Source organism: Candoia aspera, chromosome 13 (assembly GCF_035149785.1).
Source record: "Candoia aspera isolate rCanAsp1 chromosome 13, rCanAsp1.hap2, whole genome shotgun sequence".
Lineage (NCBI taxonomy): Eukaryota > Metazoa > Chordata > Lepidosauria > Squamata > Boidae > Candoia > Candoia aspera.
In genome coordinates, this window is record NC_086165.1 from 8,158,015 (window position 1) to 8,175,073 (window position 17,059).

The 17,059-nt window shown below is 43.8% G+C and overlaps 1 protein-coding gene across 1 annotated transcript; it reads right to left on the minus strand.

Annotated features, from left to right (window-relative positions):
• Positions 1 to 3,540: 3,540 nt before the first annotated feature.
• MAPK6 (mitogen-activated protein kinase 6) lies at positions 3,541 to 16,621 on the minus strand. The gene is made up of 6 exons (XM_063314332.1): positions 16,472 to 16,621; positions 9,746 to 10,925; positions 8,109 to 8,253; positions 7,619 to 7,783; positions 6,542 to 6,743; positions 3,541 to 5,917 (listed from the first exon to the last, which is right to left on the minus strand). The coding sequence occupies exons 2-6, from the start codon at positions 10,541 to 10,543 to the stop codon at positions 4,828 to 4,830; spliced, it is 2,400 nt and encodes a 799-aa protein (XP_063170402.1). The 5' UTR covers positions 10,544 to 10,925; positions 16,472 to 16,621; the 3' UTR covers positions 3,541 to 4,827.
• Between the last annotated feature and the right edge of the window lie 438 nt (positions 16,622 to 17,059).

Below are 17,059 nucleotides of genomic sequence, written 5' to 3' on the forward strand. Positions count from 1 at the left end.
GCAATCTGTGACATGACTGGAAGCATCTTGCAGTATGAAAATAAAATTGGAAATTTTGCCCTGTACATGTTTGTCTGAAACAATTTACACATCCAGTACTAACTGGTACAAGTTTATTATTAATGGAAGATATGCACCAAAGGATGGAAACTTGCAGTGAGTAAGGAAAAAAAATGGGGGGGGGGGAATAAGAAAATTAGAGTTGGAGAATCCTGGTTTGGAGATAATGTAAAACAAGTACTTTTTGGATTAAATACCCCTGCTGTACCAGGGAAATAATGAAGACCAATATATCTACTTTAGGGTAGGAATTCTGCAGTATTTCGTAACAGTGGGAAAGGTGTGTTCTACAGAGACCAATATATCTACTTTGTAGAACACACCTTTCCCACTGTTACGGAATACTGCAGAATTCCTTACCTGAATTCCTGTGAATCTGCAGAACTGTCAAAACAAAGTGATGTAACTTATATAGTATACTGTACACTGTGCTGAGGCTATGAAATCAGAGCAGCAGAAACCGAGCCAGCCACTAGATGGCAGCCATAGATTTTTCTTTGCACTTTGCCACCCTCTAGTGGTCATATAGAGTTGTACAGCCCAAATGTTAGCTCTGCCTTGGCTTAAAATCTCTTAAGTACAATAGTAGTATATCTCAGAAAACTCAAAAACGGGATACAAATTTTAGTGATGGCCTCCCTGGAGACTTCCCTTGCCTTCATCTTAATCTCTAGGTGTTATTACCTCCATAGGTTAAAAACTCAGCTGTTAATACAGAAATACTTTTGCTAAGGGTCATGTATGTTAAATGGGATCAAGAGGCTTATTTCCTGCCCAGCGTTTTGAATCTGTGTAGCTCAGCTATGCTTCCAGGTGGGCTAGTCGTTATTAGCACAAAAATGCATTTTACTGAAATCTCACTTTGCTGCTGCAGGGAATGTACGCATTTTTCATGAAGCTCTGTGCAGGAACCTTCACAATGAGCCACAGGTCAGCCCAACCCATTCCCTGTTGGGAGGGGGGAACAATGGATTGAAGAGGGTAGTGATTATCACAAAGGACCTGCTAGACTGGAAGAGATTTTTGGCCAACATTGTCTGGTGTGTATCCAGCTCACTTTCCAAGTGCTCAGAAAAGGAAGCAATAATGTAAACAACTCTCTCTTTGCCACATAGATCCCACTAAGCACTGGAGATCCTGCCCTAGATCCTCCCGGGTCAAGAGCATAAGAGGCCAAGGACTTTATACTGTAGCACCACCGCAGACTGAAATATCTTCAAATGAGGTCTGTCTGGCTTTACTGCCCACCTGAAGAACAGTAAAAAAAGGATTTTGTTTTAATGGGGATTTAGCCTTAAAAAACAACCACCACCACCCTGCATTTAATGGTCTGTTTCTGGTCCGTTTTATTAGGTTTATTTTATACCACTGACTAGCAAGGCCTCTTTGCAGTTTACAGTTAAAAATGCTAATGCAGTATAGCCATGGTGACTTCTGCAGCGATCTAGTACTGTTTGAGAGCCATCAGAAACAGAGAACGCAGCTACCCACAGAAGGTGCGCATGTTTCGGTAAAAGCTGTAAAACAAACTCGGTTCAGAGGAAGGCAAAGCAAGAGCTAGAGGATTTCGACTTCCACCATACAAAAACTTGAACTGGGAGCAGGGGGAGAAAAAATATTGCAAGGAAACTATTTACTTTTTCATTCCTCCTTTTCTATGAGCTTTCCCTGTGTATTTATACATTCTAGTTACTGTGTTTTAAAGTCAGTTGTCTCAACAGCTCTAACAGGTTGAAGGTTACTTGCTTCTTTTGAACTGGGTACCCTACATTATTAGATAAGCTCCATTAACGGTCCTGTCTTGTCTCAGAGGATTGTCAAGACGGCATCTCTTTGGGGGAAAAAAGCATTTCTACCAGGACTTGCTAGTCCTAGGTTTCCACTCACCCATACACATCCCACCACCAATTGTTCGGGGTCATGTGGCAGAACCCCTTGAGCTTGCAAAGGAGGAAGATTTTCGGTTGTTGCAGAGAGACAGACTCGGTACGAGGGATACAACAGGTATCTTGCTAGGTTACGGTGAACACGCCAGGCAAGCAGGAAAGAACGTGAAAGCGGACAACGGCACCCCCTCCCCGTGTCTGTGGGGAGGGCAAACATGACATGCACCATGACATCACTCCACAAACAACAGGACTGACCTACCTGCACAAGTAATGATGGGACTGATACAAATGAAGTAATTGTGCCACAAACACAATGCCGTGGTGACACATGTATCATCATTTTGACGTCACTGTGGCCAGGAATAAATAAATCCCTATGGATAAAGCTATTCAGCCATCAGGAGCAACACTGCAAATGGCTCAAAATCTTTTTTTTCCTCCTTCAAAAAATGTTCCTGCACACTCAAAACATTCAAGTTAATCTTTTGGTTAGGCACAAAGTAGAACCAGGAAACAACTCCAGTGCTTGTCCACAAAGATAAACTCTTTAGATACAGAAGCCCATGCGAATCCCTCCAGCATGGGCCAAACATGTTCAGGGCTGGAACAAATCTAGTAATCTGCTATTACAATATCACTGATTAGCAAAATCTGCTATTACAATATCCTTGATCAGGTATGATCAGATATGGACTAAGAAGGAAATTCATGATGTAAACATTCTGGGTAACTTGAGTTTCTTGAATTTTGAGGGTTTAATTATAGCAGCAAAAAGAGGCCCAATCACTTCTCCTTACAGTCCTGCATTTGTTCTTTCGGACAAAACTACGCAACTTAGGTGGCGTTTTGAATATAAAAATAGGAAACCATATAAAATAAACTGCTTCATAAAAGTGCCTTAATCTCCATAGCATTGCAGTGCAGGTTGCAACATATTCACCTTAATCAGAAGCCCATTATCCAGATGTTCACACCAGTTTTAAACAGAGAGCTTGTATTTAAGATTAGGGTATAGGATTCACCGGCTGCAAGGACAGATCTATCTCCTTTGCACAGCATTGAAATTGCTGCCGCATACTCTCAATTGAGACGGGACGCGGTGGCGCTGCGGGTTAAACCGCTGCGCTGCTGAGCTTGCCGATCGGAAGGTCGGCGGTTCGAATCCGCGCGACGGGGTGAGCTCCCGTTGCTAGTCCCAGCTCCTGCTCACCTAGCAGTTTGAAAACATGCAAATGTGAGTAGATCAATAGGTACCGCTTCGGCGGGAAGGTAACAGCGTTCCGTGTCGTCATGCTGGCCACATGACCACGGACGGGTCTACGGACGCCGGCTCTAACGGCTTAGAAACGGAGATGAGCACCGCCCCCTAGAGTCGGACACGACTGGACTTTACGTCAAGGGAAACCTTTACCTTTACTACTCTCAATTGTGTAAGAACAAGTGCAAGGAAAACATTTCCACTTCCGCTGCTTATTAAGGACATGTGTCCAGTTTCAAGACATCCAAACAGGCCTCCAATTCTGCTGCCCACCCTTCACCCCTTGAGGGTCGCAAGTCTGTCTGAGGCGTTTATCTGGGGAGACCACAAGACTTGTTTTCGCTGGCCGTGTTTTATTCATTTCTTTCTTTAAAACAGGGGAGCCAATGATACAGAGTTTCCCAAATATGAAAACAAAAAACCCCAAATCCAGAAGGCAAAACGAACTGCCAGAAGACTGAGATGCTACATGCTACATTTAACCTAATTAATACTCATGCTTGCTTTAGGGATGAGACAAAGGCATCATTCAGTAAAAACATACAATAAAAACAAAATGCCTGACCATATAGAACTTTAACCTACAGTAATGTTGTACCTTAATTGTTTCCATGCACACAACTAACATTACAAAAATTGTTTTAAAAAAAAGTAACACAATTAAGACTTCTAGGAGCATTTTATGATAAAACAATTCCTAGTTCCTTTGTAGAGAGAGACCAAGCACCTCCAAATTTCAAATTCCTATACACATTTTACTTGAAGTGAAATCTCTTTTAAAAAACTCACACGGATCACCTCGAAATAAGGGGATGTTATTTCATCTCTATTTCAGCTATGTAGGCAACAAACCACAGTGCTAATAAGAACTTCATCTGTAAAGCAAGTCCAAAAGCATTTGACTTTCTACCATTACAGAAAATATAATTTGCTAAAATAAATAAAAACGCTGCATATTGACATTTCCACTATAAAGTATGCATACCAGAATATTTATAAATATTGAATGTTTTTTCTTCTTCTTCTCCATAATACCACCTACTACAATGATGCTGGCTAAATAGAAGTGCATTATGATAAGCACTATGGGTGGTTGACGCTTGCCACATACTGCGGTTACCTTGAGGTAGAGAACACATGCGTACCAAATTCTGCGTTCATTTACAGTTGCTGCTGGTATCATGTGCTGAAGAAATGTGTACAGTATGAAAAATTCTAAAATACCTATGAATGAAAAAACGTTTCAGGGAAAAAATAGACATTTTCATGCAAATATGAATAGTCTCACTGTGTAATTTTCAAGGCAAGGTTCTTATTTTTCCTCTGCAAAGCACGAGTTGTTCAAAAGGAGAGTGTTTCTATGGGTTTAGTGCATTTTTCTTCTTGTTTCCTCCTCCAATTTGCACCGTCATGCTTTCTTTACCCTTGTGTGCAAACGACATGCCAGTTTTTAACAAAAAATTGCCATGTTAAGAAAGGAATTTTGGATCGTAAAAACAATGGTAAACAGAAAACTAAGGAAATCCATACCAAAGTTACATCATTTGATTTCAAGTAAAAAAAGACTACTTAGAATAAAAAAGAACACATTTCATGAATACAAAAAGAAACGTCTGCTGTTTAGTTTAGGTGCTTCAGAATGCTGCTGTACGTCTTATGGGGGATCTGGGGAGATGACTTCATAGAAGAAGGCGTTAGCGTGGCCTGCAAGGATTTGAGTGGGGAGCCAACTGGGCTGGGAAACTGAGGAATCGCTATAGCTTCAAGGTGCTTGTTAAAGAGAAATTCTCCACTATTACTCAGAAGGCTTCCCTCTCTCTCTTTCTCCCCAAGCTTTCCGTCTTCAGCTGGCTCAGTTTCTAGCATTTCAGTGTCTTCCTTCTTGCTAAAAAACCTGTCTAGGTAACTGGGGCACGGATTCTCTTTCTCCATCTGCTCATCCTTCCTTACTTCGCAACAGAACTGGTCTATGAGAAAGCACTCCTCCCCACTGCTGACAAGTTGACTATCCCATGAGTTTTGGTAGAGTGCTTCCAACTGGGCCAAGTTAGCCATTCCTTTCTCCTGCTTCTCTCTGCTTACTGATTTAGATATGCCTTTTGATTCTAGTTGGGACACGGAGCTATTCAGGTCATTCAACTTATCAACAGCAGTTGACTCATGCTGCAAACTAAGCTGAATTGTTCCTGCTATGAACGAATCAAAGTCAAACCCTTGGTTTTTCTCCTTTTCTGCAAGTTGCTGTGAAGCTTCCTCAAGAGCTATCTGAGCTTTCACCAATCCATTCTTTTCACATTTTGACTTGCCTTTTTTATCTGACTTCTCTTTACTCTGCTCCTTCCAGTTAGAAAGATCTATGATAAGCTTGGGCTCATAGTAATGGTTCACTTCGCTTTCTCTCCAGACTAAATTATCTAGATATGAAGAGGACCTCATTTTGTAGTTACAAGTATGGTTACATTCCAGATCACAATACTTGTTTTCATGGTGATCTGGGTACTGCCAACAAGGCTCAGTGGAGAAGTGGGAATCGAAAGCTGGATCCTCTAGATACTTTTCACGATCGCCATCCAAATATTTCCGTGGGTCCACTTGTACTTCTTCCTCATCAGTCCCATCCGAAAGAGCCCTTGGATCTCGCTGAACTTCATCAGCTTCAAAGTTGTTATGAACAGGCCACTCGTGGTCTGAAAACTGACTGTCGTGATATCTGTAATAATCAACACCCTATATTAGTAAATGATAAGCACCCATTTACTTCCAGAAAAGCTTGAGAAGAGTTATGCGTACTACTGCAATTTGAGGCTTAATAGCTTTACGGTTAATTGCCAGGTATGCGCATTTATTTATTCATTTTTCAAACTTCTACTACTGCCCATCTCCCCCAAGAAGAGGGACTCTGGGCAGTTTACAAAAAAACCAGAATTAAAATCATAAAATATAAATTACAATAAATACACCAATAAATAAGATAAATACCAAACCCAAGGGGCAACGTTCTTATTCGGTGGGAAGGATCTACAGTGCTAGCCACCCCCAAGACGAGCTATTACCTCTCCCACCCCAAGCAAGGTGGCAGAACCAGGTTTTCAAATTAAAAGTCACATTTCTCAGAGAGTTTTAATTTGGAGAACTTCTCAGTGATAGCATTCCTTAATTCCTCTGCATGCAACTTGAGAAAATACTTGGTCTTGAAGATGCCCTGAAATGTTAGTGCCAGACTCAGATGCATGTTCTAGCAGCATCCAACACCATATGGCGTTCTACCACTTTATCATCAGCTGGTATTTCAAATGCAGCTACAAGTATCCAGAATAATTTCCCCAAAGTTTACCTCTCCCAGTTATAGACGTGGCTGTGGCTTTCATCCATCAGCAGAATATCATCCACTTCATCCTCAATGTGGAAAGGATGACTTGAAATGGGCTCATCAGTTGGGAAGGAATAAATACTCATGTAAGGGTGGGACAAAGCTTCTTCTGCTGTCAATCGGTCCATGGGACTAAAGGTCAGTATTTGTTCCAAGAAGTCCAAAGCTACAGAGGATAAATCCAAAGGTTTTTTTTTTAATCCTTTCTTATGAACACAATGTGAAAACTACATCTTATATTATCTAGGGTCACACTATTACGTGTTTCATATTTCTGAAACTAGAAGAAATATTTAAGTGTAATGCAAACAAGTGATTTTTCTTGCCTTTTCCTTCTGGCATAGGATGCCTTCTCCACTTGTGGCATCCGTATGGAATCTGCTTGGCTACACCTCTCATAGCTCTAACCAGAGAGGGATATGACGGAGTGACAGACAATAAGACGTACAGGTAACAGGGGACTGGCAATGAACCAGATGAACAGTTGTAGGTTTAAAATGTTGGACATGGTGAGCTCCTTAAAATTTTAACCTACATGAAAATGCTAGGCTTATGAAATACCTATTCACCTGGTAGCCTCCGCCATTAAAATATCACCTCCAGTAGCTAGGCAGAAACACTTACAAAAGCTGTCTTTTTTTCAGGCCACAAATGAGTAATATAGGATGTGTTGAAAGGTACGCATACATCTGGAAATTCGTTTGTTCATCACTGAAAGCTCACTACCCATTATGATGCAAGTTTTTCGGCTCTTTTTAGAGAACAAGTCAGTTCCTCACTGTGTAGCTCAGCTCCCGGTAGGACACTGAATTTCTCTTGTAACTCTGAACTAGCAGCACAAGGAGAGTAACAGAAGCACACAGACACTTGGCTCCACAGTGTTCCAGAACCGGAGAAGACCAGTACGTGGCACAACCAAAGTTTTGTCCTTTGTTTTAGAGGGCCTTGTACACTGTGCACCACAACAGTTGAGAAGTGCAAGTTGTCCTGACCACAGGCTCATATTCTAACCTAAACAGTAAGGAAAAGGAGCTGAATTACCTTCAGGGCTAATGCCGGGGAGTAACTGAGTTAAAGGTTTGTGTGGCTCAGTCATGTCATTTTTAATGTAAACTGGGATTACATTAAGAAGTTCCTGACGGTCTTCCTCATGCACAACGGGAATTGATTCTAAAATCAGCTGCATCTGTTCAAGTTCATGGGCACCTGGTTGTGCAGAGAAGAGCAAAAGTCAGCTGTACTGTAGAACATTCTAATTCATCAGTGCTACTCCATTGGAGTTGGATGGCCAATACATTTAACGAAATAAAACAGTACAATACAACACAACACCCGGGAATTCCTTATCATACCACCCTCAGCAAACACACTATGGGGGATTTCAGCTTCCCCGTGGACCCTTCACATAGCCAGAATGTTCCCATCCACACCCATCTCCTTGGAAAAAATTAACCCTGGACTTTTCTGGCACCCTTTGCATCTGACACAACATTTTTAAGGGGCAGGGTTGTACCCGTTTGTCTTTACCAACCTGCAAAGAGAGTTTTCCCTGTCAGCATTTCAGCAAAGATGCAACCTGCAGCCCACATATCAATGGCTTTAGTATAGTTGTTGGGCGACAGTAAGAGGCGAGGTGATCTGTACCATTTAGTTACTAGTCCTTCAGAAAGATGGCCCTAGGAAGAGAGATTGTTTGCATTTGATTTATGACACATGCATTTGGCCTTCCTTCAAGATCCAGTGCAATTTATTCTGCTGTATGGCCACCGCTGTTTAGAGGTATCTGGCAATGACTCTGTCAAGTCTCCATGAGTTCCAGGGGCTTTTGGGAGCAGGCCCAAGCCTAAGTTCACCCCAGTTCCGAGATTCCACTCTAACTCAGCTTAGCCTGGGCTCATAGGGTTAGCGTGGCTGCCGCTGAGTGGTTTTTATGCTGCCTGCTGAAGAGTTTTCCTACGTCATGAAATATTCACACAATCAACCAAACTTTTCAAATTTCTGTAAACTATCTTATGCTTGTGTAAACGTGAGAGCCAATCTGGTGTAGTGGTAAAGGGGCTGGCCTAGAAACCAGGAGACTGTGACTTTTAGGCCTCCTTTAGTCATGAAAGCCGGCTGGGTGACTTTGGGCCAGACACTCTCTCTCAGTCCAACCCACCTTGCAGGGTTGTTGTTGTGGGGAATGTAGGAGGCAGGAATATTAGGTATGTATGCCGCCTTGAGTTATATATTAAAAAGGCAGGATAAAAATCCGATGGCGACGACGTATGAGAGCAAGATAATAAAATCTGCTTTTCACTAAAGCCTTTCAAAATGATATTTCATTTACACACAAGAAGCTGCACGGGATCCATTGGGGATCTTTTAATGCTTTACTCTTGCATACACTGAATCAAGATAGCTAAAACGGCATCCCTATACACCTCAAATGCTTCAGCCTGCATTACGAATAAAAAATATATAACTGAGAATCAGTTACTTAACTGTATCCTTGGAAGCAGAGGAGTGGCAGCTGTTGGCCTTAAAGACTGACCCTGTAAGGCAACTGCGCACTGTTTTAAGAGTATCAAGGTCTACAGCAAAAGTTCAAAATGTCACTATACTTCCTGCTGAGTGGATCATTTTTACAGTGCTCTGTTCTGAAAGGCACCAGTTCCAGCTGAGCTTTTAAAGCTAGACAGGAACTGTTTGTTCTATAAGGGAAAAGGGACTATTGGGTGGTCCTTGCAGAGCAAGATTCGTAAGTCAAACAACATCAGAATTGAGGCTGCCTTTTCCAAGACTATCAAGAGCAGCCTTCCTCAAGCTAATGCCCTCCCTCGGTGTTGGACTTGATGGCTGCTCTTTATACCAGTGATTTAAAACATCTGCAGCAATGCTGGAGATACAAGACTGTCCAGGAAAGGGATGGTACCTATCCAACCACGCTAACATAAAAGGAGCTAAACACGTTGACTGGCCGACTGAAGATTTTACCCATCACTTTTACTGAAGGATAAAGAATCTTGCTGAGCCATGCATGGGGTAAGGGGTAAGCATACACCCAAAGCATAAATGTGACAAACTTATATTATGGGGAACTTGACTGGCTATTAAGCATACCTTGTGATGATCTCCAAGTATGATTGCCCCCATTTTAAAGGAAAAGAGCAGTTTATTTTTATTTACCTTATGGGAATAATGAGGGTCCATGATCCGTGCAAGGCCAAAGTCACCGATTTTCAGCACCAAGTCTTCAGTATTAATGAACAGGTTCGCTGGTTTGAGATCTCTATGCAGAACGTTTGCAGAGTGAATGTATTTGAGCCCGCGTAGCAGCTGGTACATGAAGAGTCTAGCGTGTTCTTCCGGTAAGGGCCCCTGCTCCACCAGGTTAGCCAGATCGGTCTCCATGTACTCTTGAACAATGTAAACACAGTTCAGTTCTGTCAGAGAGCCAACATCATCTGTCAACTGACTCCCATTGGGGCCAAGGATTTCAAAAACTTTGACTATGTTATCATGGTCAAGTCTTCTGATAATTTTGATCTCACGCAGAGCATGCTTGACACTCTGAGGATCTGAAAGGACAATCTTCTTGACAGCCACCCTTTTGTCACAATCATTATCGACAGCAGAAAAAACTAAGCCGTTGCCACCACAGCCCAGAGGTTTTAAGTCCATATACCGAGAACCTACATCAAAGCCATGAATGTTCATGAGACTTTCAAACTTCTCTGCCATTTTGAAACTCTGTATACTGCTTCTCCCTCTTAAAACTATTACACTTCTGCAAGGACAGAGAGATGCTTCCACTGGTGGATGAAGAATCTTGTAGAAAAGGAGAAGAAAAATGCCAGATTGACTGCAGGGTAGTTTCTTGATACTCTCATTGCATTGCCAGCCAGTCAGGCCTGATGTTTCCCCTCTAGGATAAGCCTTACTCTTTACAGACCAAGCTGGGCACAGAGAGAGAGGTTGCAGCATTCATAGTTCAAGAAAGATGCAGCATATCCGCAGACATTAAAAGGAAACACCAAGTAAATCAAAGGGAAGGAAGTGACATCTTACGCACTCCACTCTACTGTGCCAAACTGGTCAACATTTAACAAAGATGTGAATAAATAGGCATGTACTGAGCTTCTATTAACATCCTCCTCACAGTGCAGATACATTCAGTGTTGGACTGGTCCTGAGCAGCTTCATGCTAGGGTGGCTTGTCTTCCTCTTCCTTTTCTCTGTTTACAGTCTAGTTCATTGAGGAAGGGGTAGCTCTTGGTTTAGCAAAGACGCTGTTAGTTAATGATCAGGTGGCTCCAGCTCACCACAATCACAATCAAAGCTACCATCCATCTTATTCTGTGAAAAACTGAAGGAAAAGAAAGAAGCCACGTGTCAGCACTCCAAATTATTATAAAGGCTTAAAACTTAATGGCGTAAGTGTTTACTGCAAACTAAGAGTTTTTTTTAAAAAAAAATCACACACAGGACTAGACATTACGAATCCTTTGATCTGCTGGATAGACCAGATCCACCGCTGATCTCACTCCAACCAAGTAGATTCTATCTAACTATGTACTTTTCATAAGTAGGAGCTTATTAAAAAAAACAAAAAAAAACAAAGGCACAAATTCAAAACAAATTCTCGTCTGTATAAGTAAATATAATGTCCAGCAATTTGGGAAGGACTTTGTAGTTCTCTGTACTTTTTCAAAAAAGTTAAACTTTAAAGAAATCATTTCACTATTTGAGATGAGTAGCTATGTTAAGTACTTCTGTACGTATGTATGTATGTTTAAAATAAAACACATTCCCACTGGGGGAATATTTCCTGAAAAATGTGAAGAAACCAGCTGTAAAGATAAAGGCAGAAGATTAAGCACATTTTGCAAGAAGAAAGAATCTGAAATAATTCAATTTGTCAATTAGTCATGAGATTATATATTGAAACCTTTTGCATCTATAATGTTTAACAACATGCGTCATGTTGCACTGAGGGTTGAAACAGAACTGTAAATCGAAATAGGGTGTATTCCTAGCTCATTCTGGAAAATACATACTTCTCAGTAATAATGCTATTTTAGATAAAGTGGAAGGTAATACGGAGAGAGTAATTGGGTGTAATTGGGCAGAGAGGTGGACACAGTATAGTATGTTTTTGTGAAGAGAGAATCTAGAAATATTGTAGTGCACAGCAAGAACACTGATTCATTATTTCTTTGTACATTTCAGTTGAAGTGTTCAGTAGTGGATTATACTCAACTGAATGGAATGTTAAAAACCCACAAATTATTTGCTAGTACAATTAAATTAACCCTTTCATGGATCTCCGTATACCAGCTCAACACTCTAGCTTTCAGATGCTCCTCTCCAATAGTCCAGTTTCATAGATTATGACTTCACTTGATGATGAAGTCACTTTCTATGGAGATGTCATTATTTTGGAAAGTCCTGTTATATTACAATACTATCTTGTTAGCAGCTATTCCTTTTCACTTCAAGAACTTCCTGTTTCCCTCTTTGGCTGTAGGCATCAACTGCATTTGCTGAAATAGTTATCACTAAAACGTTGCCAAGCCTTTACCGGATGAAAAACCTTATTGCAAGATAGCAGATGAAAAGAAACAAGAGAAATGGTGTGTGTGTAAAGTGGGGGGGAGGTTGTTATTAAACCACTAGTTTTGAACCATTAGTTCAAAACTAATATATTGAGGACAGAAAAACAACTGTCCTTAAAGCAGTCCATACTTTACAGCATGAAAACTGAATCAACCAAGTCAGACAAACTGATCACTTATTGTTAGAAGGAAAACTGTTAACTCTCTTTGATAGTCAAATGAAACATATGCCCTTTAATTTAACACACAAGTTAACACTGCTTTTTATTTCTAACTATGTAGATTCTCCACCCAAGGAAAAAAACAGCTTAGCTCACATTTTCATCATCTCATACAACTTGAACTTCAGTCTGAAGCTATTTTCCAGTGAACATCAAGCTCTTGCTAAATATTTATTTTCAAGGTGGCCTGGCAAAAAGTTGATGCTGTTAATTCTGAAGCTAGTTATACTTCAAATCATGGTTTAAAAGTATTTTTTGACTGAAGACCACGGGGCATGCAGTTAAAACTTCCCCTCTGAGTCACTATTGCATATTTCAGAACAAGAAAGTACACTATTAAATACAGCTCGTTAACACTTTTCTTCCAAGTCATACTATGACCACAGGATATATTAAGCAAACAAAAAAAGCTTTTAGCATAGCTTTCTGGTTCTTCCACCTGGAAGTACCTACTCAAACTTGTCAAGAGCTTATGACATCATGAGTCACTTCTGTGTCATTGGGCTTCAAATATAAGTCCCAAATTCTAAAAACAGCCCTACCCAACTTTAAAAATGACTAGAAAAATCTCCTGAAAGTAAAGCATGAGTAACATTTGCCCTTTACCATCCTCACCTCCTTTACACTTACAATAAACCTCCAAGGCCAGGGAGGTTGACAGACTGTTAACTGCCTGAGACCAACAAGTAATGTTGATAACCAAGCAAGATTAGAAGCTGAAATTTCCATGCCCTACATTTGTTTGCTCTCCCAAACATGGCTGGCCCTCAACAAAACTTCTGGCGTAATATATTAGAGAGCACAACGAGCATTCAAGAATTAACAACATAACAAAGACGTTGTGACGTACAGCATAGGCCACAATGGCTCTCTCTCACAGGCACACAGATCTTTAAAAAATACATTATTTGTGGCCCTTTATTTTTAGTTTACCCACTTAAAAGTAGAGTCAGTAAGTCAGGCAGAACTTTTTAATTAACTGCCCCACAATATATGCATTCTACTAGAGAACAACTAGCCTCACTAGTTCATGCTCTGGATACAGGGGTAATACTGGATGTCAGGGGTAAGGAACAAAAAAGCTTTCCAGAGTTCAGTAGGTTTTACAACACAGTCCTTCCCAACTGACATCTAATTCTCCTGCCCAGCTTTGCCAGGAAATATTACCTGCAGCTGACCATGTCTACACATGGCACTTGTAGGGAAGGTGGACTGGCAAATATTAGGGTTAAAGCTTCTAGTATTATCTTTTTCTAAAATTATTAGGTCATCGGGCAACAGCAATGTCTTTCTATGAGAAAGGATTGGTAAGAGTCAAGAAAATGCTGTTATACAACCTGATAAAAATCCAAGCCCCATCTGTGTTAACACGGTGAGAGTGCTTATGTGGATTTTTTTAAAATATCAGCCACGTTGCAAGCAGTAGGCAGTGAGTCATCGTAAGAACTACTGAAACTGCAGCTTTTTCTCAAACCTCCCACTTAGTCCCCACACATTCTGAAGGCCAAGGCACTGTTAATTTACACATGCTCAACCTGATTAAAAGACATTAAATAATGAACTTTTTCCATCCTAAGAAAGGATTATACGTTCTGTCAACACTCAGCTTTCAGTTTCACTAGGAGATCTATATTGTTGTATCTTCGCCTAGTTTACTTCCAGGCAAAGTTTTACTTTAACAAGAATGAATAGCTGGGAGAAGTTTCCCACTCACCATCAGAAAGCAAGACAGACCACCAAAAAGTGGGCGGCAGCGTATAATAGAAGCGAACTGAATTACCATTGCTTTGCTGTTGGGTAAGCTATTCTAGAAATTTATATACATTTCTGTAAAAATTCCTTGGGCTGAAATAAAGCTGAACTGAGAGCAACTGATTGTAGTCCTGACAAAGTAGTGGGTTCACACTGCACGCTAAGCCATGGTTTACTGAGTAACAGGGCCTGTGGAAGATGCCAAGCCATCAGATAGACGACATACCAAGGCACCAATTAGTCAACCCAGCCGAAGGTGCTGCGTGACCCCAAACCATCTCTACTGTTGCAGTTCTGCTTTGCTGCTTAACTGTAGCCAGTTTGGTGTCCTGGTTAAGGCACCGGGCTAGAAACTGTAAGTTCCAGTCCTGCCTTGGGCACAAGGCCAGCTGGATGACCCTGGGCCAGTCCCTCTCTTTCAGCCCAAGGAAGAAAAAGGCCAGGGCAACAACTTCCAAAAAGCCTTGACAAGAAAACTGCAGGGACTAGCCCAGGCAGTGACCAGGAGTCAAGAACTGACTCAAAGGCGCTTTCCAAACAGATGATTGCCAATTTAGAATAACCAAGTGAGCTTATTTATTCAAATATCCTGGTCATGCTTAAATCCCACTTGTTTCTGGAGACAGTTCTAAACAAGAATGATAAGAGTTGCTCTGTAAAGATAGTTATAAATTTAAGAATACAGTTTCCTTCAGAAGGAGAATCTTTAGCTGCCTTTAGAGTTTAGAAGGGCCTAACTCCTACCTTGGTCTGTACCCTTGGGGGTGTGGGGGGAAGGCTATATAAGATTGATACTGTCTGAATTAAAGCCACAATGAAGAGCCCTTTCCTAAGAAGAGATGAATTCGAACATATATATAACCACTCTCTCAGAGTCATCCATCCATCGTCAGGAGCACAACACTCGCCCTGCTGTAACTTGTTTCTCCTTGCCTGGATGGAAGGGTTACACGTAGCAAGGACACCCCCTCTATTAGCAGGGTCTGAGATGTAATGGGAGGGTTGCAAGGGGAAAAGGGTCCCTTCAAAAATCCCACTGCCTCTTTTAAACCAAGGAGATTCCTAATCCCCGCCAGTATTAAAACGCAATAGGCTTTTTTTCAAATCAGCAAAAAGCACACCAGCAATAGAAAGAAGGAAAGAGGTATCTAATTAGCGCCGACTTAAAGAGGACGAGATCTCCTGCTCCAGCCCAAGCGCCCCCCCCCCCCGTGGGTCCTTCTGTAACTTGACACAGATACCACCGCAGCTGCCGCTTCCATGGAGGCCGGGCAATGAATGAAGGGTGTCCTAAAGGCAAAGGGGAAGCTGCCAATGCCGCAGTGTTTGCTGGCCACGGAGGTGGGGGTGGGCAGGAATGGATGGAGGGCACCAACGACGGAGACAAGGGGGAGAACAGAGACTTTTGACGGAGTAGCGTCACATCTGCCCCTTCTTCGGGCCAGATGCAAACATCTGCCCAGACTCCAGTCTTGGGGAAGGAGGCCAGGCAAGCTGATTCAGAAGCCAGCATCCCCGGCAGCACCGTGGCTTTTCCCCGAAGTTCACCTGGCCTTTCTTTAACCACGTTACCCTCGCACGGACCTGGGGGGGCCCTTCCAGGCTGACCGCCAGCTTTCATGGCCAGTTTATCCAAGAGCCAAGAATTGCCCTGAGTGGGCAGGATCGAGGTTTGGGAAGGCTGGGGAAAGCAGCACGGGGGCCACAAGTCTTTCCTGGGGGAAGGGGGGGTCCGCTGGGCACCGAGGTGCCAAGGGATCCCCAAACCCCGCCTTTAAATCCCCCACCCTCTGCCCCCACGACCACCTTTGGGGGGGGGCTCGGGAGTAACACACGTGGCGTCGGATCGCGTTCTGGAGCAAAGAAGCCACCCTGGTTCGCACAAAGCCCCAAGCTTCCGTTTCTCGCGAACCAGCTTCCCGGAACCCCGGCTGGATTCACACGACCGCGGCCAGCAAGCCAGAGGAAGGTTTCCCGGGCCATGGGAACGCGCCCGCGGCCACCCGGCCGGATAACGCCGTGGGGGGCGCCCGGGGAGTCCGGAGACCCTCGCGGGACGTCCAGGGAGTGGCCCCCGGGGCGCGCGGGAGGCTCCCCCTCCACACTGCGGGGAAGACGGACAGCGCCGGCGGACGGAGCGGGGGAGGGAGACCCGTCCCCGCCCGCCGCCGCACTGCGGAAGGCCGGCCCGGCCTGGCCGGGCTCGTCCGGTCTTCCCGGCGCCGCGGGCCCGGCGGGGCGCGCGAGAACAAAGCGCCTTTGTGCAGTGGCGGGAGGGAAGGCGCCCGCCGCGACGCCCGCCCGCCCGCCGGCCTCGCACTCACGGGGCTGCCCAGGCTCATGAGGACGAAGAGCAGGAGGAGGCGGACGCGAGAGGCCGCTCACGGCGCCGCCGCCGACGCCTCAGCAGCTGCCGGGCCCCGGCCGCAGGCTCTAGTCGGCGGAAGCGGCTCAGCTCCCTCCTCGGCTCCGGCCATCTAACCCGGCGGGGAGGACGAGAGAAAGGGGAGGCGGGGCCGGGGGCGGGGCCGCGCGCGAGACCGCCACCCGGGGCGGGAGGCCCCGCCCCGCGTCCGCCCGCGCCAGTCCCCGGCCCGCGCGCGCAACGTGGCGGTTGTGCGCGAGGCGGGTCGACCAGGGCGCGGAGGGCGGGGCACGGAGGGAGCAGAGCGCGCGCGCCTCGCTGGGCGCCTGGAGAAGGAGGCTGGCTGGCGGTGATCTTTAACACGAGACAGCCTGAAATGCACACAGACGCACACATGCACAGGACGCATATATGTATAAATGCTCCATAACGTACAACAGCCTGTAACCGCACACGCACATGTACATATATGTGTTCAGATATACATACTTGATAACATAAAATAACCTGTAGCGCACACATGCATGCCCAAGCACATATATGTGTA